Source organism: Oncorhynchus kisutch, linkage group LG18 (genome assembly GCF_002021735.2).
Source record: "Oncorhynchus kisutch isolate 150728-3 linkage group LG18, Okis_V2, whole genome shotgun sequence".
In the NCBI taxonomy this organism is placed as follows: Eukaryota; Metazoa; Chordata; class Actinopteri; order Salmoniformes; family Salmonidae; genus Oncorhynchus; species Oncorhynchus kisutch.
This window is the reverse complement of record NC_034191.2, coordinates 67,038,710-67,060,885: the sequence shown is the minus strand read 5'-3', so window position 1 is coordinate 67,060,885 and position 22,176 is coordinate 67,038,710. Positions and strand designations below refer to the sequence as shown.

General features: G+C 46.7%; 2 protein-coding genes across 15 annotated transcripts in view; one reads left to right on the top strand and one right to left on the bottom strand.

Moving 5' to 3' along the window:
• Nucleotides 1-16,780, bottom strand: part of relch (RAB11 binding and LisH domain, coiled-coil and HEAT repeat containing) — a 40,953-nt gene extending 24,173 nt beyond the window's left edge. For 2 of the 14 annotated variants that reach the window (XM_031796526.1, XM_031796529.1), the window contains exons 1-11: nt 16,123-16,778; nt 9,406-9,495; nt 4,472-4,543; nt 4,279-4,331; nt 4,013-4,126; nt 3,723-3,905; nt 3,040-3,134; nt 2,520-2,792; nt 2,285-2,360; nt 1,841-1,936; nt 1,606-1,629 (exon numbers count right to left, since the gene is read on the bottom strand). In XM_031796526.1, coding sequence (XP_031652386.1) covers nt 1,606-1,629; nt 1,841-1,936; nt 2,285-2,360; nt 2,520-2,792; nt 3,040-3,134; nt 3,723-3,905; nt 4,013-4,126; nt 4,279-4,331; nt 4,472-4,543; nt 9,406-9,495; nt 16,123-16,585 — 1,539 coding nt within the window. In that variant the 5' untranslated portion in view covers nt 16,586-16,778. Of the gene's footprint in view, nt 1-1,605; nt 1,630-1,840; nt 1,937-2,284; nt 2,361-2,519; nt 2,793-3,039; nt 3,135-3,722; nt 3,906-4,012; nt 4,127-4,278; nt 4,332-4,471; nt 4,544-9,405; nt 9,496-16,122 lie in introns of all 14 variants that reach the window. The other 12 variants (XM_031796527.1, XM_031796530.1, XM_031796537.1 and 9 more) reach the window with 12 other exon arrangements.
• Nucleotides 16,781-17,056: 276 nt separating this feature from the next.
• Nucleotides 17,057-22,176, top strand: part of pign (phosphatidylinositol glycan anchor biosynthesis, class N) — a 16,765-nt gene continuing 11,645 nt past the window's right edge. The window contains exons 1-14 of the mRNA XM_020470747.2: nt 17,057-17,377; nt 17,594-17,855; nt 17,958-18,079; nt 18,352-18,450; nt 18,647-18,753; nt 18,855-18,979; nt 19,303-19,433; nt 19,511-19,630; nt 19,846-19,886; nt 20,020-20,079; nt 20,349-20,441; nt 20,540-20,595; nt 20,726-20,804; nt 20,979-21,161. Of these exons, the coding sequence (XP_020326336.2) occupies nt 17,629-17,855; nt 17,958-18,079; nt 18,352-18,450; nt 18,647-18,753; nt 18,855-18,979; nt 19,303-19,433; nt 19,511-19,630; nt 19,846-19,886; nt 20,020-20,079; nt 20,349-20,441; nt 20,540-20,595; nt 20,726-20,804; nt 20,979-21,161 (1,443 nt within the window). The 5' untranslated portion in view covers nt 17,057-17,377; nt 17,594-17,628. The remainder of the gene's footprint in view (nt 17,378-17,593; nt 17,856-17,957; nt 18,080-18,351; nt 18,451-18,646; nt 18,754-18,854; nt 18,980-19,302; nt 19,434-19,510; nt 19,631-19,845; nt 19,887-20,019; nt 20,080-20,348; nt 20,442-20,539; nt 20,596-20,725; nt 20,805-20,978; nt 21,162-22,176) is intronic.

Here is a 22,176-nt window from a genome sequence, read left to right as displayed (position 1 = left end):
TAACATGTTTAGACCAGAGGTGGCCAACTAGGACCAACTACGAGTGACACCATGGTAACATGATTAAGCCTGCACAGGCCAAATAGCAACTATGGCAGTGACACCATGGTAACATGTTGTAATTCAGGCTACAAGACTGGAAGCTTAATGACAATTGCCAAATGTCATTACACTATTTGGTACTTTGTAAAACATGTCTCTTTCCATTCATCAGATGGCGGGGAACACAGTATTCTGTTTGGATGCCGGAAACGGAGTGGACGAACGTACGCAGGTAGCCTACTACCTGAAGTGATGTGTTCGACAATAAGATCATGACTGCTTGTTCATGCCACATTAAAATGACCACTAAAACATTTCTACCGTTAAACGACATGTCTTTACTATTATGCCCATAAAATAGAGACCCCTGAATGTCACGGTATAATTGACTCATTAAACCTCAAAGAGAGAAAAAAGGGAAGTGGGATTGTTGACTCTCTTTATGGTCCTGGTTCTCAAGAAGCCCATACAGGTACTGGGCCGTATCGTAGAGTAGGCTTGGTCTGTCTGCCATAAGACCATAATGATTTATGATCATTGATAGTGAAGGCGACAGGTGGCAGGCATGTTTTTACCATTCACTCAGTCAGTCATCAAAGTCAAACGTCTATTGTTCCTAGTTGCGTGTCCATAGTGTGTAGAGTTAAGCACTTAAGGTGTGTCATTGAGCTGGCAGTAGATGACCTACAAATAGTAGGAGCACAAAGGTGTGTGTTGATTCTGTCTGTCTAACAGACGCAGAACAAAGTCCATTCCCGCCCGGAGGCAGAATAAGACAATCTCTTTTTTTCTCCCTCACTTTGTTTTCCCTAGTTTTGGGCAGGGATCCAAATTCTTCATAACTGTCAGTAGATCATTAAAACCACAGCTATGATACGCAAATCACATACAGTGTGGGGAGCCCACCTGACCCTCCCTACCACTCCCTCACACAGACCACACACTGTCAAACACAATTCCAAACCTAGCTCACCACACTAGCTCTTTAAACATGCTGTAGACTAACGCATGGAAAGAAACCAGCAGCATTTACCATAAAGAGTGATGACTTACTTTACAGCAACGCCAGATAGCTATTTATTAGGTTTTTTTGTTAATCGGTTAGTCAGTTACACTGCATGTCTTTGTCACACAATGCACTTAAATTAGCTTAGAAATGTTACGTGAAATTATACAAAATGCACACAGTTGTTCAATCAGCTCTGATTGGCCACCGTTTCAGCCAGTCAGAGATTAAAGAATCAATCAATGAGAAGACTTCGTGCTATTGGGAACCACTCAGAAAGGAGCAAGGTGAGAACACACAGGGTGAGAGAGGTAAAACACAGTCCACTATACAGGCCACAACCACATATGCAATCTTAAGGACTAAAACAAACCATACCCCTAATCTAAGCGTTTTCATAAATGATCCAAATACTACCATGACTTTGTCCTGCTCGAGTACGAATAACTAGCCAATCAGATGAGAGACGGGTTGGTTATAGCCCGTGGCGTTGGCCTGTGTTACACTGTGTGTGAGGTCAGGTGAGGTCATGCAGATGTGGGGGGCATCCAACTCACCTGGCACAGGTGTGCAACCATTCTCTAGGAGCAGAGAGGCATGCACAGAGCGAGAGAGTGAGTGAGAGAGTGAAAGGACAAAAAAAGTGAAGGAAAGGGAGGAGAGATGAGAGATGAGCATCGGTGAAAAAACAGTGGAGTCAGACGCTGAATACCAAACTGAAGACAGAAAGAAGACCGTGTTGATGGGAGGATGGGGGAGAGGTGAGGAGGGGGGAGGAGAGGAGGGAGGTACCTCTCGTTTGGCCAGGAGGACATTGGGGACGATGTGAGGGAGACAGCGACCCAACATCAGCATCACACTCTCCTCATTGTCTGCTATCCTCGACACCTAGAGAGAGAAAGAGGGGGAGAAAGAGTGAGTGAGAGAGAGAGAGAGAAAGAGGGGGAGAAAGAGTGAGTGAGAGAGAAAGAGGGGGAGAAAGAGTGAGTGAGAGAGAAAGAAGGGGAGAAAGAGTGAGTGAGAGAGAAAGAGGGGGAGAAATAGTGAGTGAGAGAGAAAGAGGGGGAGAAAGACTGAGTGAGAAATACCAAGACAGAAATTAGAAAAAAAATGCTGATGATATTTTGTTGATATGTCACTGCTCTGCGTATTAAAATGGTTTCAGTAGTAGTATACTATACTCTTAAGCTAGCTGACACTATGGTCATGTGACCGTGATTAGGGGTGACCTCTGACCTCTGCACCCAGACGACTGTCAGCTGACATCTTACAGAAGGACAGCAGGGCCTGCTGGAATGCAGGGGACAACTTCCTGTGGATGAGAAAAGACAAAAAAATATGAGAATGAGAGTGAACAGGAATCAAGATGCTCATTCCAGTCAAGATAGATGGACAATCAGACTGTTTATTACGGACCACTGGCTCCATCTAGAGGTCATTCTGAGTAACTAGACTTTATTTTCAGACTTACCTGTTGGGCTGGTCAAACACCACCGTCCCTCTGCTCTTTAGCTTGGCATGGGGTTGTGAAGAGGTGTGTGTAGGGTTACTGATGGTCTGAGTGGGGGGGATGCTCTCAGTGGGGGGTTTATCAGGTTCTGAGGCGCCCCTGATATCCAGGTACTGACCGTTGTCCAGAAGGGGCTGGGGAGGGGTGGAGGAGGAGGAGGAGGAGGGGGGGTTTGGCTGTGAGCCCTGGTCATGAGGAGGGGGGGACACTGTCCTTCTCAGGCTTTGGATCTCACTAGAGAAGAGAGGACAGAAACAAATAATATCAAATATCTGTAAAGTTCTGAAGGATTGCAGCCAACTGAATAGGCCATGGGTGGACAGAGAGCTGACTGATGAAATGCCAGTTCAAAGGGTAAAGGTCACATGGTGTGGCAGTAACATTTTCAATTAGCATCCACCTGTGACCACATAGTGTATTGTAGAGCCATTACTCCATCCTCTCCCAACGCATGTGCACAAGCACACACGCACACACACACCTTTGTAGTTTCTTGATATAGTCGGCCAGACTCTGTTTCTCCTCGTTCAGTAGACTAATCTGATACTCCAACTCCTCAACTACCTCCGTCTGCTGCTGAAAAGAGGAGAGAGAGGAAAGACAGAGAGACAGAGAGAAGCCACAGAGAGACAGAGATCGAGAGAGAGGAGAGGAAAGAGAGAGGAGACAGAGAGAAGCCACAGAGAGACAGAGATCGAGAGAGAGGAGAGGAAAGAGAGAGGAGACAGAGAGAAGCCAAAGATACAGAGATAGAGAGAGAGAAGAAAGAGAGAGGAGACAGAGAGAAGCCACAGAGAGAAGCCACAGAGAGACAGAGACAGAGAGAGGAAAGAGAGAGGAGACGGAGAGAAGCCACAGAGAGACAGAGACAGAGAGAGAGGAGACAGAGAGAAGCCACAGAGAGACAGAGACAGAGAGAGAGGAGACAGAGAGAAGCCACAGAGAGACAGAGATCGAGAGAGAGGAGAGGAAAGAGAGAGGAGACAGAGAGAAGCCAAAGATACAGAGATAGAGGAAAGGATTTTAGTATACATTGCCAAAGGAGAAAAAGTGTGTAGACTAAATCAATAAGCTCTGTACCCAAAATCACACTGGTATGTAAACATTATGAGTGGCTGCAGGACACACATGATCACACCCAGAATTTTTCTCCCTCTCATTCACCTGCTGTAAGAGATCAGATTTCTGGGTAATGTAGTTCCCAGTGAGCTCGCCTGACTCCACTCCCACGGCTACGTCCACGGTATTCCGCGGCGACGGAAGGGCGGAGCCACAGTTCCTGTAGATCTGTAATAGGTCGGGAGGCTTTGGAATGTTCAGGCCCACGTCGTCCCACAACTCAAAGTCCTGAACAACCGAAAAAGATGGGATCATGATTATATTCACTATATAGCATTTTGTGCCGCACTAAATGCACCCAGTTCAGGCCAACAACTCAAAGAAACAAGCATTACCTGGTCATCATTTTCATCAGAGAATGTGATGGCCGACAGTTTGTATTCATTCTTTAATAAATATTCATTCACAAGGAAATTTAAGGCTCGCTTCTCTAGTGGGCGGATCGGTTCCTGAGGAAGAGGACAGAGGGAAATAAACCATGAATCAACTTGAAAAGTGAAGTTTCTCAACAAACAGTGTTTTTTAAGAAACATTGGGTATTTGCTGCAGTGGTACTCCAAAAGTGAACTGCATACAGTTACTAGCAGAGTGTCTGGCCTACCTGAGTCTCAGGATGTGAACTGTAGTTCTTGTTTCTCTCCTGAGTGTCGCTTTCTAGAAAGACAATAAAGCAACAGAACAGATGAACCCTTCCACCGTTCAGTAAAACAGGGGAGGAGCTAGAGAGAATCTCCTAAGAAAGAGAGAGATGATAGAGGGATGAAATGGAGGAGTAGAAGTGTTAAGTACGCCACCTGCTGCCTGAGTCAAGTTGGTGCGTAGAGCCTGAATGGTCTCCTTGGCTTTCCGTAGCTCAAACTCCAGCACTGGACAGGAAGTGACATCACAACACACAGGAAGGAAGTGCATCCAACCAAGGAGAGGGAACAAACAAACAAAAAAATATGGCCATGAAAAATGAAACAAAAAGAAACAAAAAGGAGATTGATTTGAAAACAGGAGACATGCAAACTATGGGGTCTAATGAACGCATGCAGCAGAGGATCCTGGGATAGCGGACTAAGGAATAGTGTCTAAGGATTTACGTGTCTAAGGGTGCATCGAAAGAGTGTTAAGTGGCTACCTCTCCTCATCTCCTTTGCTTCTTCTGCACCGATCTGAAAACCCAGGATAGATAGAAGCAATGTGGAGGATTCTTTATGTGAATCTGCTTCCAACTATCCAGTTGTTTAAGATCAGTACAGACAGGAGGGAGAGAGAGCTGAAACCACTAATGGGATGCAGCCTAAATAATATGCTAATAGCTGTCTGACCAGGGATTGTACAAATCAATAGATAAAAAAAGTGAGTTCCAGGCTATGCAAAATATTGGACTCTGCTCAAATTTGAAGTGGAGCTTTTTGATTTGTGGTTGGTCAAATGTTAATACGGTATACTATTAGGCCTAAGCATAGGATGGATACTATAGCCGCTACTTACATACAGGATAGAAACTGACATATGGATTGTAATTACATTATGCTACATTGAGAGGGCTCTAAAACCTCCTGTAAGAAGTCTATCAAGGACTACAGTAGTGAGATTCAATCAAATAACAAGTTCATGAGCAGGGAAACACTCCACAGGTTGCTCTTCAGACATGTTGAAGAAAACCACACAGGAGGAAGAGAAGCAATGGCGAGCAGAGAGGACATATTGCATGGCTGTGCACTGAAGATCTGCCGCTTCAGTAGTATGACTCAGCGCCTGTTCAATTCTGTCCTAGTTAACGAGGTCCAGACAATACTTCCCAATGCAGATCAAGAGTACACAGGACGCAACAAAAGACAACAAAATGGAGAAAGAAACTGAAGAAACCCCCCAAAAAAAGAAGGAGAAAAAGAAAACTGGAAGAAAAAAAAAGAAGCTGCAAGCTGCTAGTCTGCATGGAGGGTTGTCCCGTTATGGGCCGGGCTTGGATCAGAACAGCCTGAAAACCCAGAGTCAGACAGCTGGGGGCGACATGTTGGGGCGACGGAGGAGAGGCAGGTTTCGGGAGGAGATGCCGAATTGGAGGGATGGAGGGAGGGCAGGATGGAGGGAGGGCAGGATGGAGGGAGGGCAGGATGGAGGGAGGGCAGGGTGGAAGAGTAGAGGGTCTGTGGTTGTGGAGAAGGGACCACAGGCTTGCTCTGCTGCATGGTTCCTGGAGAATTGTCCAGAACTTTCATCTTACAAAGCTAAAGGGTTGGAATTGACATTTGGCATTTTGGCATTGAGAAAAGAAAAGACAACAGGCCAATTAACAGTCATATAAAGAGATGAGGTTCTACGTGGAGCAGAGTGTCCAGCTTTCAGTATATCAGTTATAGTCATTTGCATCATATTCACAGTACTGGTCTCTAGTCATCACATCCTGTCTGGCTAAATGTGGAGAACAAACACTAGAATAGGCTACATCATAGGCCTACACCGTTACAGAGAGATCTGTGGAGTGTAGCCCCTGGATGGATACCTTGGTCCTCTACTCGTCGTCTTGGTCAGTTCATCCTCTCTGATCTTTAACGTACTCGTCGTCTTGGTCAGTTCATCGTCTCTGGTCTTTAACGTACTCGTCGTCTTGGTCAGTTCATCGTCTCTGGTCTTTAACGTACTCGTCGTCTTGGTCAGTTCATCCTCTCTGATCTTTAACGTACTCGTTGTCTTGGTCAGTTCATCCCTTCTGATCTTTAACGTACTCGTCGTCTTGGTCAGTTCATCCCTTCTGATCTTTAATGTATTCAGTCTATCCTCTCTGATCTTTAATGGATTCAGAGAAGATTAGCTGGTGGGTGTCGTGAAAATTCACACTTTTTTAAAAAGCTTTTCTCACAACATCCAGTGACACTGACAGGTCCTTTGAGGGAAAATAACACTGTCTCAATTACATCTGTTGCTTTATTTAAACCAGGATGGCTTAATAAGTGGAACATGGAATTGGTAGGTAAATCTGGAATGGAACCATAATGATGTCATCATCAGTGAATCAAACAGGGCTGTAGATACACCACGACATCATAAAGAAAAGGTCCTGTATACTCTGCTGTCTGTCTGTCTGTCCCTTCCCCTGCTCTTCTCCGTCTGCTGTCTGTCTGTCCCTTCCCCTGCTCTTCTCCGTCTGCTGTCCGTCTCTCCCTTCACTTGCTCTTCTCTGTCTGTTGTCCGTCTCTCCCTTCCCCTGCTCTTCTCCGTCTCTCCCTTCCCCTGCTCTTCTCCGTCTCTCCCTTCCCCTGCTCTTCTCCGTCTCTCCCTTCCCTTGCTCTTCTCTGTCTGCTGTCTGTCTCTCCCTTCCCCTGCTCTTCTCCGTCTGTTGTCCGTCTCTCCCTTTCCCTGCTCTTCTCCGTCTGCTGTCTGTCTCTCCCTTCCCCTGCTCTTCTCCGTCTGTTGTCCGTCTCTCCCTTCCCCTGCTCTTCTCCGTCTGCTGTCCGTCTCTCCCTTCACTTGCTCTTCTCTGTCTGTTGTCCGTCTCTCCCTTCCCCTGCTCTTCTCCGTCTCTCCCTTCCCCTGCTCTTCTCCGTCTCTCCCTTCCCCTGCTCTTCTCCGTCTCTCCCTTCCCTTGCTCTTCTCTGTCTCTCCCTTCCCCTGCTCTTCTCCATCTGTTGTCTGTCTCTCCCTTCCCCTGCTCTTCTCTGTCTCTCCCTTCCCCTGCTCTTCTCTGTCTGTTGTCCGTCTCTCCCTTCCCCTGCTCTTCTCCGTCTGCTGTCCGTCTCTCCCTTCCCCTACTCTTCTCCGTCTGCTGTCCGTCTCTCCCTTCCCCTGCTCTTCTCCGTCTCTCCCTTCCCCTGCTCTTCTCTGTCTGTTGTCCGCTCTCCCTTCCCCTGCTCTTCTCTGTCTGTTGTCCGTCTCTCCCTTCCCCTGCTCTTCTCCGTCTCTCCCTTCCCCTGCTCTTCTCTGTCTGTTGTCCGCTCTCCCTTCCCCTGCTCTTCTCTGTCTGTTGTCCGTCTCTCCCTTCCCCTGCTCTTCTCCGTCTCTCCCTTCCCCTGCTCTTCTGTCTGTTGTCCGTCTCTCCCTTCCCCTGCTCTTCTGTATGTTGTCCGTCTCTCCCTTCCCCTGCTCTTCTCCGTCTGCTGTCCGTCTCTCCCTTCCCCTGCTCTTCTCAGTCTCTCCCTTCCCCTGCTCTTCTCCGTCTCTCCCTTCCCCTGCTCTTCTCCGTCTCTCCCTTCCCCTGCTCTTCTCCGTCTCTCCCTTCCCCTGCTCTTCTGTCTCTCCCTTGCTCTTCTCTGTCTCTCCCTTCCCCTGCTCTTCTCCATCTGTTGTCTGTCTCTCCCTTCCCCTGCTCTTCTCTGTCTCTCCCTTCCCCTGCTCTTCTCCGTCTGCTGTCCGTCTCTCCCTTCCCCTACTCTTCTCCGTCTGCTGTCCGTCTCTCCCTTCCCCTGCTCTTCTCCGTCTGCTGTCCGTCTCTCCCTTCCCCTGCTCTTCTCTGTCTGTTGTCCTTCTCTCCCTTCCCCTGCTCTTCTCTGTCTGTTGTGTCTCTCCCTTCCCATGCTCTTCTCTGTCTGTTGTGTCTCTCCCTTCCCATGCTCTTCTGTCTCTCCCTTCCCTTGCTCTTCTCTGTCTCTCCCTTCCCCTGCTCTTCTCCGTCTGTTGTCTGTCTCTCCCTTCCCCTGCTCTTCTCCGTCTGTTGTCTGTCTCTCCCTTCCCCTGCTCTTCTCCGTCTGCTGTGTCTCTCCCTTCCCCTGCTCTTCTCCGTCTGCTGTCTGTCTCTCCCTTCCCCTGCTCTTCTCTGTCTCTCCCTTCCCCTGCTCTTCTCCGTCTGCTGTCCGTCTCTCCCTTCCCCTGCTCTTCTCCGTCTGCTGTCCGTCTCTCCCTTCCCCTGCTCTTCTCCGTCTGCTGTCCGTCTCTCCCTTCCCCTGCTCTTCTCCGTCTGCTGTCCGTCTCTCCCTTCCCCTGCTCTTCTCCGTCTGCTGTCCGTCTCTCCCTTCCCCTGCTCTTCTCTGTCTCTCCCTTCCCCTGCTCTTCTCCGTCTGTTGTCTGTCTCTCCCTTCCCCTGCTCTTCTCTGTCTCTCCCTTCCCCTGCTCTTCTCCGTCTGTTGTCTGTCTCTCCCTTCCCCTGCTCTTCTCCGTCTGCTGTGTCTCTCCCTTCCCCTGCTCTTCTCTGTCTCTCCCTTCCCCTGCTCTTCTCCGTCTGTTGTCCGTCTCTCCCTTCCCCTGCTCTTCTCCGTCTGCTGTCCGTCTCTCCCTTCCCCTACTCTTCTCCGTCTGCTGTCCGTCTCTCCCTTCCCCTGCTCTTCTCCGTCTGCTGTCCGTCTCTCCCTTCCCCTGCTCTTCTCCGTCTGCTGTCCGTCTCTCCCTTCCCCTGCTCTTCTCCGTCTGCTGTCCGTCTCTCCTCCCCCTTCCCCTGCTCTTCTCTCCGTCTGCTGTCCGTCTCTCCCTTCCCCTGCTCTTCTCCGTCTGCTGTCCGTCTCTCCCTTCCCCTGCTCTTCTCCGTCTGCTGTCCGTCTCTCCCTTCCCCTGCTCTTCTCCGTCTGCTGTCCGTCTCTCCCTTCCCCTGCTCTTCTCCGTCTGCTGTCCGTCTCTCCCTTCCCCTGCTCTTCTCCGTCTCTCCCTTCCCCTGCTCTTCTCAGTCTCTCCCTTCCCCTGCTCTTCTCCGTCTCTCCCTTCCCTTCTCTTCTCTGTCTGTTGTCTGTCTCTCCTTTTCTCCGATTCTCTTCTTCATGTCCGCCACTCAGTCTCTGTCCGGTCAGGACATGACAGGTACGCTTCGTCTTACCTGCCACCCTCTCGTCCGACTCCCGGTTCCCGTCGTCAGAGTAACGAGCGAAGTCTAGAGAGTCCAATGTGCTGATGCTGCCCGCTCGGTCTGATGGGAGAGACATGGAGAGCAGTCAATCAATGTATATTTTATTTGACCTATATTTAACCAGGTAGGCCAGTTGAGAACAAGTTCTCAATTCCTACTGCGACCTGGCCAAGATAAAGCAAAGCAGTACAACACAAACAACAGAGTTACACATTGAATAAACAAAACATACAGTCAATAACACAGTAGAAAAATCTGTACACATTGTGAGCAAATGAAGTAAGGAGGAAAGGCAATAAATAGACCAATAGTGGCAAAGTAATTACAATTTAGCAATTTACACTGGAGTGATATATGTGCAGATGAGGAAGCGCAAGTAGAAATACTGGTGTGCAAAAGAGCAGAAAAACAAAAACAAAATATGGGGATGAGGTAGGTAGTTGGTTGGATGGGCGATTTACAGATGGGCTGTGTACAACTGCAGTGATCGGTAAGCTGTTCTGACAGCTGACGGTTAAAGTTAGTGAGGGAGATAAGTCTCCAACTTCAGGGATTTTTACAATTCGTTCCAGTCATTGGCAGCAGAGAACTGGAAGGAAAGGCGGCCAAAGGGGGTGTTGGCTTTGGGGGTGACCAGTGAAATATACCTGCTGGAGCGCGTGCTACGGGTGAGTGTTGCTATGGTGACCAGTGAGCTGAGATAAGGCGGAGCTTTACCTAGCAAAGACTTATAGATGACCTGGAGCCAGTAGGTTTGGCGACGAATATGTAGCGAGGGCCAGCCAACGAGAGCATACAGGTCGCAGTGGTGGGTAGTATATGGGGCTTTGGTGACAAAACGGATGGCACTGTGATAGACTGCATCCAATTTGTTGAGTAGAGTGTTGGAGGCTATTTTATATATGACATCGCCAAAGTCAAGGATCGGTAGGATAGTCAGCTTTACAAGGGTATGTTTGGCAGCATGAGTGAAGGATGCTTTGTTGCGAAATAGGAAGCCAATTCTAGATTTAATTTTGGATTGGATATGCTTAATGTGAGTCTGGAAGGAGAGTTTACAGTCTAACCAGACACCTAGGTATTTGTAGTTGTCCACATAGTCAGAACCGTCCAGAGTAGTGATGCTGAACGGGCGGGCAGGTGCGGGCAGGGAACAGTTGAAGACCATGCATTTAGTTTTACTAGCATTTAAGAGCAGTTGGAGGCCACGGAAGGAGTGTTGTATGGCGTTGAAGCTCGATTGGAGGTTTGTTAAGTGTCCAAAGAAGGGCCAGATGTATAAAGAATGGTGTCGTGTGTGTAGAGGTTGATCAAAGAATCACCCGCCGCAAGAGCGACATCACTGATATATACAGAGAAAAGTCCGCCCGAAAAATTGATCGGCCCGAGAATCAATGGTAAACAGCCTATTCATTAACAGAGCCTCCAGTGATTATTACAGTATTCACCTCATCACCTTGACTATGAACAGCTTGGAGGAAATCATAACAGAATATAAACCAAACACTATATGTGGAGACAGGAGAGAACACGGGGGTAGATTGAGCATCCAAACAGGTTAGTTTTCTATGCAATAGTCCATCCTGTTTTCAGAAACATACCTAAACAATACAAATGTAGATCTACAGTCGTGGACAAAAGTTTTGAGAATGACACAAATATACATTTTCACAAGGTTTGCTGCTTCGGTGTCTTTAGATATTTTTGTCAGATGTTACTATGGAATACTGATGTATAATTACAAGCATTTCATACGTGTCAAAGGCTTTTATTGACAATTACATTAAGTTGATACAAAGAGTCAAAATATTGATGTTTTGTTCCCCGAGCCACTTAGTTACCACTTTTGCCTTATAGCAAGGTGCTCCATCATGCTAGAAAAGGCATTGTTTGTCACCAAACTGTTCCTGGATGGTTGGGAGAAGTTGCTCTCGGAGGATGTGTTGGTTCCATTCGTTATTCATGGCTGTGTTCTTAGGCAAAATTGTGAGTGAGCCCACTCCCTTGGCTGAGAAGCAACCCCACACATGAATGGTCTCAGGATGCTTTACTGTTGGCATGACACAGGACTGATGGTAGCGCTCACCTTGTCTTCTCCGGACAAGCTTTTTTCCGGAGGCCCCAAACAATCGGAAAGGGGATTCATCAGAGAAAATTACTTTACTTCAGTCCTCAGCAGTCCAATCCCTGTACCTTTTGCAGAATATCAGTCTGTGACTGATGTTTTTCCTGGAGAAAAGTGGCTTCTTTGCTGCCGTTCTTGACACCAGGCCATCCTCCAAAAGTCTTCACCCCACTGTGTGTGCAGATGCACTCACACCTGCCTGCTGTCATTCCTGAGCAAGCTCTGTACTGGTGGTGCCCCGATCCCGCAGCTGAATCAACTTTAGGAGACTGTCCTGGCGCTTGCTGGACTTTCTTGGGCGCCCTGAAGCCTTCTTCACAACAATTGATCCGCTCTCCTTGAAGGTCTTGATTATGTGCAATCTTACTGGCAGCAATATCCTTGCCTGTGAAGCCCTTTTTGTGCAAAGCAATGATGAAGGCACATGTTTGCTTGCAAGTAACCATGGTTGACAGAGGAAGAACAATGATTCCAAGCACCACCCTCCTTTTGAAGCTTCCAGTCTGTGATTCGAACTCAATCAGCATGACAGGGTGATCTCCAGCCTTGTCCTCGTCAACACTCACACCTGTGTTAACGAGAGAATCACTGACATGATGTCAGCTGGTCCTTTTGTGGCAGGGCTGAAACGCAGTGAAAATGTTTTTGGGGGATTCAGTTCATTTGCATGGCAAAAAGGGACTTTGCAATTAAATTGCAATTCATCTGATCAGTCTTCATAACATTCTGGAGTATATGCAAATTGCCATCATACAAACTGAGGCAGCAGACTTTGTGAAAATTAATATTTGTGTCATTCTCTCAACTTTTGGCCATGACTGTAGAATGTGATAACTCTTGTTTCAGTGAGTGACAGGGTTAGCTATCCTTCTAGTAACCTCATATGCCTGTCCAACCATATAGCCTACCATTCACTCCCATCTCAACACAGATAGCATATTGAAAGTAAAAGGAGAGATGACCATTCATTTTGAGAGTAAGACTGAACTACCCTGTAGTGAGTAGGAGTGTATGGTATTGAAAAGCTGAGCTATTCTTCCCTAAGGCCTACCCCTCCTCCTCTCCTTACCAAACCAGAGGGGATATTCCAAGTCCAGGTGATTACACTGCACCGGTCCTCCATCCCTCCCTCTCTGCAGTTCACTCATATCAAAGGCAGAGTGTGTGTGTGTGTGTGTAGGCCTACTCAAGCTCCATGTATGGTTCCAGGCCTGGCTAGCCTAACAGCTGTCTGACTACAGGAGACTCCTCACCTCTATACCCACTGACAGGGAGGTGAAGAACAGTGACACAAATTGTATTTTGTAAATTGTGTCTATGCAGAGCTCCCTTGCAAAAGAGACCTTGGTCTCAATGGGACTCCCTGTTCAAATAAAGATTCAAAACAGAGGCAATATAACAATAGATGTATTCTACAGCATGGATTATTAGGTACACAGACAGTGTAGGTCTACAGACTGAGATGTAGATGTGAGCGAGAGCTCAGACAGTCAGGCCAGAACAGAAACAGGTTGAGCAGAGCCAAACATCCCACAAAGTGATTCGTCAGCATCTCAAAACCCTGCAGCAAATCTGTGTCTGTGTGTTTTCTTCTCACTGCCTGTATGTTGAAGTGAGGGATTTCTTCGAATGGATTAAGGGTGTGTGTTCTTCTTGATCTGTGTGAGCAAGTGTGTGCTTGACTGCATGTACCCTGCTAGTGCCAAAGAGAGCAGGGTAGTAGGATATCCCTAAGCTAAGTCTTTCAAGGAAGAGAGTGGCTAGCTAAAAATGGAGCATTAATGCTAACACCTTAGTCTCTGATTGAGCTGAGAGTTGAGCAAGCAGACTGTGGCAACATGCTAATCAGCATGTGGGTGAGAAAAGCATTGTGTAAATGGGTGGTGGCATCCAGCTACTCTTGCTCGATGAATACCCTAACCACCCCCTGAGTCTTCAGAACCTGAAGGCTTGTATTAGCTCCTGGAATTAGGTCTAATGCTTAGGCTTCAGCTCAGTGGGCTATGGTGTTGAGTTGTGCAGTGAGAGGCCTGCTGCAGGTGACCAGAGCAGCATGCTAGACTTTTAAATAGCAGAAAGCTAGCCAGATCATAGTATTATGGGAGTGCTAACAGCAACAAGTGACCCTTATGATGCCTAGACCCGTATGAGACAGCGTCTTTACCCAGTGACCATGCAACACCTTTTCCAATAATTTCCCATATGCTCCCCACATGGTGCATGACACCTGTCAGTTTTAAATTATGTGGCATCAAATTAAGCTTCTAATATACAATGTTAGAACATCAACTGCCTCTTCTTTAGTTTTACTACTGGATCTTAAACCCTTCATTAACAAATCCATCAAATCAATGTGATTGTATTTGTGTACAGTCCTGACCAAAACCTGGAAACAGCAAGCAGAGGGGACAGTGGCAAGGAAACCGTCCCTGGGCTGTAGGCCTATTGTCTCTAGTAGGGACAGGCCCTCAAGCTGTCCCCGTCTCTCTCGTCTATTTTCCTGTTTATCAGTGAAGTTAACATAATAGAGGACAGGCTGAGTCCTCATCATCCTGTTCTTAAGATCAGATGTAGGATCAGCTTACCCCTCACCAAAGACTAACCTTAATACTGTGAGGTGAAATTCTAATGGGGGAAAATTCTATGGGAAACTTCCTCCTACTCGGTTCTAAAGTTTTTTTTTTCCATTTATTTTTTTAATAACTTTATTTAACCAGGCAAGTCAGTTAAGAACAAATTCTTATTTTCAATGATGGCCTAGGAACAGTGAGTTAACTGTCTTGTTCAGGGGCAGAACGACAGATTTGTACCTTTTTAGCTCAGGGGTTTGAACTTGCAACCTTCCGGTTACTAGTCCAATGCGCTAACCACTAGGCTACCCTGCCGCCCCAGGTTGACATAAATAATAGACGTGTGGTGTTTCACCCAGGATTTTTTTCAGCAGAGTTAGTGGGGGAGTATTCCTGCGGGGAGGGGCGAAGCTACATCTACATGATAAAACATGTAAATGTATGCCTCTCTGCTAAATGCATATAGGGCAACACTGGGTGTGGCTGCCTGGAGTACCATATGTCACTGCTGTTCTAAGGTCTTTTGCAAAAGCCCCCGCCCATTCGTAAAGAGAAATGCCCCCTGGGATACCTTAGTCCTCAAGATCCACAACAACCGGCGAGGCACCAGACAGACAGGCAGAGGCAATTAGGCCTAGCCATGCGCTGAACAATGGCAGCTATAGATAAGAGGCTATTAGGCTACATGAATGTAAATACTTCTACCATGACAAGCATCCTTCCTCCCTCCCAAAACAGTCTCATCACTGACCTCACATGACTGGGCTGGTGGAGGCTTTGTAATGGAACCCCTGCTTTCACCTATCCAGTTGTTTTAGATCAGGTAGGAAGGAAAGTGGGAGGCACATCACACAATGATGGAAATGTAGTTTACACAGCTCAGGCCACTGTTCTTATCGTAGCTTTTATCAGTAGAAAAGGATGCAAAATTGCTAATTAGGTCATACCCCTTGATTGTACCTGCAACAGTAGAACACAGAATACACAGATCTGGGCTAGGCATACACATGCAGTCCTGTGTTTAGTGATGGAAATGGCCCTAAGATTTGGGGCAGTTGAATGTGTGATTTGATGTTGCAGTAGCAGTTCTGGTGGTGCACCAATTTGTCAGCAAACTGTTTGTGTTGTGTGTCTCACAGGACACACCTCTATCTACGCATAGGGCAGCGCTCAATTGGCCCAGCGTCGTCTGGGTTTGGCTAGTATTGTAAATTAGAATTTGTTCTTAACTGACTTGTCTAGTTAAATAAAGGTTAAATAAAAAATGAAAAACTTCTAGGAATAATTATTTACAACCTGTAGGCCAGGGGGATGTATTATGTACTGTAGCCAACTCTTCTACCATTGTCATGCTGAATGAACAGAGAGAGGAGTCATAATACCACGTACCACTGTGTAATACCAATGTAATGATGGTTCTAACAATGATCAAGATGCCTAAATCCATCATCCAGGCCTGCAGACAGCTACAGCCAGTTAGAGAGACAGGCCTAGTTAGTGTTGGAACAGCACCATGTATAGCCATCTTTAGCAGCAGTTTACATGATATCATGATGCAAATATCTCAATTACTACACTATAAAGAAGGTGCCAGGCATCATTTGCACATGAATGTCTGATAGGCCTTTTCAGGTCGCCATGTTATACATGGTCACTACTATTCTGGTTGCACCTGTTCCAAGCCAGCTGGCACCTAGGCTAGGGGAGAAACTCACCACACAGCAGGTAACAAAGGTAGGTGCGCTTATTCTCCTTGATTAGTGAATAATCATGATCACGGTGAAGTTTCCACTGTTCGCGAGTTAGAGAGAAAGACGGGTGTCGTTTATTCTGTATAACAAGGCCATAACGTTAGTGTAACGTTAGTGTACCAGCATTGTTTCTCCATTGAATAATATACTGTCAGGGAGCTAACTAGCGCACACAGCTATATATTATAATGCATTGGGTTTTTAGCTAGTAAGGTTAGATAATATCTAGCTAGCTACTTACTTAGCGGTCCCCCTGGTCCCAGTCCTTGTTCTTTACAAGCGGGCGGAGTGCCGGTTTGCCTCTCGAAGTTGCCCGGGTTGGAGAAATAATCACGCAACCGCGGAAGCTCCCTCCCTGATTCCAACAGTTCGGTATGAAACTCAAGGGCCGTGAGGATGTAATGATCCCGTATTAACTGAGCAGCGATCACATCTACCGAGACCCGGGTCTCTGCCAAGGCAACTGTCATAGCCGCAGCTGCGACCGATACCGAGATGCCTTCCACACAGGGGCTGGTCCGGGTGCTGGACACTAAAAGGGCCGGGGGCTCGGCGTCCGCTTGCGGAGAGAATGGGTTGTTGGACGAGGGGCCTTGCGTTCCAACGCTAGGGCTCTTTTCGATGTGAACACCGTCCTCTGCTCTCTGGTCTGCCTCATCTTCAGAATCACTCAGATTAAACGGGTTGACGTTACCCGCCGCCATTTTCCTACTGTAAAGATTTGAGTAGCAAGCTAGCTAGCTAGCTGAGAATTGGACCCGTCTTCCTGGACGGATGGCTAGCTAGAAGGCTAGCTGGCTGAACCCTTCCTTCCTCGATCGACATGAAAAGGGGTGAATTCAGGGTAGCGTTTGGTTGAATGTAATTTCAACACCCGCCTTCTCCATGTAATAGCGGGATTGGATTGGATACGGGAGTTTTTAGGGAGAACTGGGCAGGCCAGGAGCTTTGACAGCTGACAGCATCGGTTTGACAGCTAGCTAACCTTGCCGGAAAGTGATACTTTTCTCACCATCACTAAAATAAAGCATGGATGGATGGACGGACCATTGCTATATAGTTATAACCATGTTAATCCCTAATAGCGACTATGATCTATTTCATTTCTGTAGCCGACTGTGAAATCAAATGCCAGTAGTAGAACTACAACACCCACGGGCCATTGCTGTAGCTCAGTTGGAACGTCATATTTACAACAAGGAAGTGGCGCTGTAACGTCCCAGTGTGGACTGATTTATTTTATAAGCTGCTTAGAAAGACAGACAGCAGGTTTTTAAGCCCATCGCGCCGGTAGATAAGCTTGCCGCACTGTACTAAAGGTTGTATAAGTGTGTTTCTTAATTTAGTTCACCTGAAATTAGGGTCTGTTGATGGGTGAAGTTGGGTCGCTAGACAGCAAAAAGTGGCAGGTGTGTGTTTGAATGACTTAACTCTCATTCATTCAAGATTCAAAGTAACCAATCTGCCACCGGCTTGAAACAAGAAAGTGTTCAAAGGTAAGATTTTTTATTTTGTTTAGCACGTCTGATGTTGTTGACATGTGGGACACATTTGTGTTCTAGTGAGTGAATGCGATAGCTAGAGTATGAATGGATGGCAGCACCTTATAGACTCAGAAACATATGGCCACAACAGATTATCTGACGTCTATATCTAATAGCTATTTTCTGCTCTCTCTCTGTTCCTCTCCATCCATTCCTCCCTCCCTCCAGAACTTCTGGGGTCTCCCCAGCCCCCAGTCTTCATCATGAGGATGATAATGTTCTTCCTGGTTGGGCTTCTGGTCCATGTCATTTTCTTCATCTCCATATTTGACATCTACTTCACATCGCCCCTGGTCCACGGCATGGCCCCCCAGGTGTCCCCCCTGCCTCCCCCTGCCTCCCGCCTGCTGCTGGTGGTTGCAGATGGACTCAGGGCAGACAGCCTCTATAAGCCTGATGCCAATGGATCCACCAGGGCTCCTTACTTAAGGTAACTGAGCTCTCTCAGATTAACTGGCTGTATGGAAGTGTGTGTGGACTCAGAGTTGTGTGTGCGTATGCATTTCTCACAGTGTGTGTGTGTGTTCTGAAGGAGTGTGATGGAAGAAACAGGGAGTTGGGGTGTGTCACACACTCGTGTTCCCACCGAGTCTCGACCTGGACACGTTGCTTTGATCGCTGGCTTCTACGAAGATGTCAGCGCTGTAGCTAAAGGTCAGTGTCTGTGTGTGTTCAAGTAAATATATATTTTTTCTGTGGAAATTGTTACAAGTAATTGTTTAAATTCGTCCTTGTGAAGAGTTATGTTTTGTTTCACTTTGCAGTTATTGTTTATTGTTTTACATACCTTTTTAAAGTAAAACATTGGAGTCTGTTACTGTGTAATTTCCCTAGTGTATATGCTGCGTTCATAATATTTTCTCTTTGTGTGTGTGTGTGTGTGTGTGTGTGTGTGTGTGTGTGTGTGTGTGTGTGTGTGTGTGTAGGCTGGAAGGAGAATCCAGTGGAGTTTGACTCCGTGTTCAATGAGAGCAGACACACCTGGTGTTGGGGCAGCCCTGACATCCTGCCCATGTTTGCCAAAGGTTAACAAACACATGTACAATACACAACCTTTCAAATACAGGAGAAACACAGATACACCACCATGCACGTGTGTGGCTTATTAGATCAGAAATAAACTAATCCTCTCTTTCTTTCTCTCTCTCGACAACCCTCTCACTTTCTTTTTATCATTCTTACCATCATCTCCATCTACACTTCTTCCCCCCTCTCCTGCAGGTGCCAGTGGGGACCATGTGTATACCTACACCTACCCAGCAGAGAGAGAGGACTTTGCCTCCACCGACGCCTCCAGACTGGACACCTGGGTCTTTGATGAAGTCAAGGTACTTATGGTGATGAGAACAGGGTGTGTGTGTGTTTGTCTCAGCATGGGGGTACAGACACTGTATCTATTTGCCTCTCTCCCCCACCTCCTCTCTCTTAGTCGTTCCTCCAGTCTGCCAGGGTGAACTCCAGTCTGATGTCCAGTTTACAGAAGGATCAGAATGTCTTCTTCCTCCACCTACTGGGCATTGACACCAATGGACACGCCCACAGACCCATGTCACAGTGAGATAGAAACCCTGTACAGACCAGAAATATCACATTCTAGATATACAGGAATATACAGAAACCATGTACAAACAAGAGATACATTATTCTCTGGTACCTTTTAAACAAAAGACTGCAGATTTCTATTAGTGTATATAGCCATGTACAAACACGAGATTCATTATTCTCTAATATCTTTTAAATGAAGGACTGCAGATTTCAATTAGTGCATATAGTGGGGTCTACACAATGGATGTCAGGAAACACAGACTCATTTAGGCTACTAATGACCCTGTTTGATTTTGTCTCTTAAAAATCCCCTTTGTGTGCGTTGTGCGAAGGGAATATCTAGAGAACATACGTCTGGTTGACTCTGGGGTGAAAGAGCTGGTCTCCATGGTCGAGGACCTTTTTGGCAACGATGGAAGAACAGCCTATGTGTTCACCTCTGACCACGGCATGACCAACTGGGGTAGGACTTCAGCTAGCTCAGAAAGGTGGTCACCATGGTAGTGAAGTAGTAGATAATGTATTGCTGTGTGTCTCCAGGCTCCCATGGTGCAGGCCACCCCTCTGAGACCCTGACCCCATTGTTGGTGTGGGGAGCTGGGGTTCACACTGCTCAGAGAGTCACTGAACCCCAAAAGTACTCAGATGGATACCTACAAGGTACTATAACTCAGTACTATTGGTCTGTGTGTGTTTGTCCTCCTACTCTCCTCTCTTCTTTCAACTCTTCTAGAGGGGGAAAAGGTAGGTCAGAGATTGTATTATTCTGTTGTAACACTTTACTCCAACCCTCAGTTGTTCTACCTGTATAAAACGGTCATAATGCTGACATAACACAATGTGTGATCCTGTGTCTGTTGGTGTTTCTCTGTCAGAATGGCAGCTGGAGGGCCTCCGCAGGGTTGATGTCAATCAGGTGAGACACCCATGTAGCCTCACCGCATCTGGCGCTAACTGATGATGTCACAACCACGTATTTCCTCTGTGTTGAAGATAGTCCAAAAACAACAGTAATCTGTTCCCAGTCTAATGCTAGATGTGTGTTACAGGCAGACATAGCGCCACTGATGTCATCTCTTATTGGAGTGCCTATTCCTCTCAACTCTGTGGTGAGTAACACCTCATAACAGCATGTCAGTGTCTTTAGAATACCATAATGAGGAGACATGTCAGTGGAAAAGCTGTTATACAGTAACCACAATCTGCACTGTGGTTACAGAGCTGCTCTGAGATGCAAAATAAAATATATGTGCAGACGATAAGGCATCATCTCATGCCATATATACCTTCTCTATATTGAGTGTGTGTGTGATATAGGGAATTGGGTATATAGTGCGTTTATTATGCTGATAAAGTGTGTGTAATGTGTGTTGTGTAGGGTGTGTTACCACTGCAGTACCTGAACAACAGTGACCAGTTTAAAGCTGAGAGTATGTACTCTAACGCCATCCAGATACTGGAGCAGTTCAAGGTGAAATATAACATGGAGGATAATAATGTTGTTATGATGATGACGTTATACATTACATAACCAGGTGTATTTGTTCAAATATTCACCTCTGTTTCCAGGTGAAGATGGCTCAGAAAAAGGAAACCACTTTATCCTTTCTCTTCACTCCATACCAGTAAGTATCAACCGTAGAGATAGAACTATTGGCTGTAATGGTAATTCTCTAGTTCAACTCGTATAAAGAGAGTGACATGACCAGTTGTGTGTAACCAGTGTGTCCTCCAATCTGTCTGTCTGTCCCTCAGGTTGCTGACAGAGTCACGCCAGGCAGAGTTTATCAACAAGGCCAGGGTTCTGATCCAGCTAGAGGAATATGAAGAAGCTGTAAGTACACTGGGTATCAAACCCCAGTTATCTGTACAACTGAAGACCGTGTGGCCCACTGAGCTAAAGGCTAAAGCCTATGTTTTTTCTTGGGTTACGTTGGTCATGATGACTGACAGATACTAGCTGCTAATATACTGAATGTTCTCTCTCCCCCCACACCCTCTCTCTCAGATCTCTCTGTGCAGGTCTCTGATTGGCCATGCGTTGGAGGGTCTGTCCTACTACCACACCTATGACCGGTTCTTTCTGGGCTGTAGCGTTGTGCTGGGCTTCACAGGCTGGACCTCCTATGTGGTTCTTGTTATACTGAAGACACACGCCAGTCTCAGGAGACCACCCACACCCACTGACCAGGTGATCAAACACTCACACACACACACAGTACATGGACGCACACATGAAGGCAGGCACACACACCTCACCTCCTGTATAATTCTGCTGATACTGAAGAGATGTGTTCACAACCCTGTGTGTGTGTTGAAGATGTCTGGTAAAACCCTGTGTGTGTGTGTGTTGAAGGTGTCTGGTAAAACCCTGTGTGTGTGTGTGTTGAAGGTGTCTGGTAAAACCCTGTGTGTGTGTGTGTTGAAGGTGTCTGGTAAAACCCTGTGTGTGTGTGTGTGTGTGTGTGTTGAAGGTGTCTGGTAAAACCCTGTGTGTGTGTGTGTGTGTGTGTGTGTGTGTTGAATGTGTCTGGTAAAACCCTGTGTGTGTGTGTTGAAGGTGTCTGGTAAAACCCTGTGTGTGTGTGTTGAAAGTGTCTGTAACGGCGTTCTTCGTTTGTCGAAAGAGAGTCAGACCGAAATGCAGCGTGGTGGTTAATCATGATCTTTAATGAAACAAATGACGGAACGATACATGAAATAACTAATAAATACAAAAACAACAAACGGAACGTGAAACCTAATACAGCCTATCTGGTGAAACTACACAGAGACAGGAATAATCACCCATGAAATACAAAGCGAACTCAGGCTACCTAAATACGGTTCCCAATCAGAGACAACGTGAATCACCTGACTCTGATTGAGAACCGCCTCAGGCAGCCAAGCCTATACAACACCCCTAATCAGCCGCGATCCCAAATACTACAAACCCCAATACGAAATACAATAACATAAACCCCTGTCACACCCTGGCCTGACCAAATATATAACGAAAACACAAAATACAATGACCAAGGCGTGTCAGTGTCTGGTAAAACCCTGTGTGTGTGTGTGTGTGTGTGTGTGTGTGTGTGTGTGTTGAAAGTGTCCGGTAAAACCTTGTGTGTGTGTTGAAGGTGTCTGTTAAAACCCTGTGTGTGTGTGTTGAAGGTGTCTGGTAAAACCCTGTGTGTGTGTGTTGAAGGTGTCTGGTAAAACCCTGT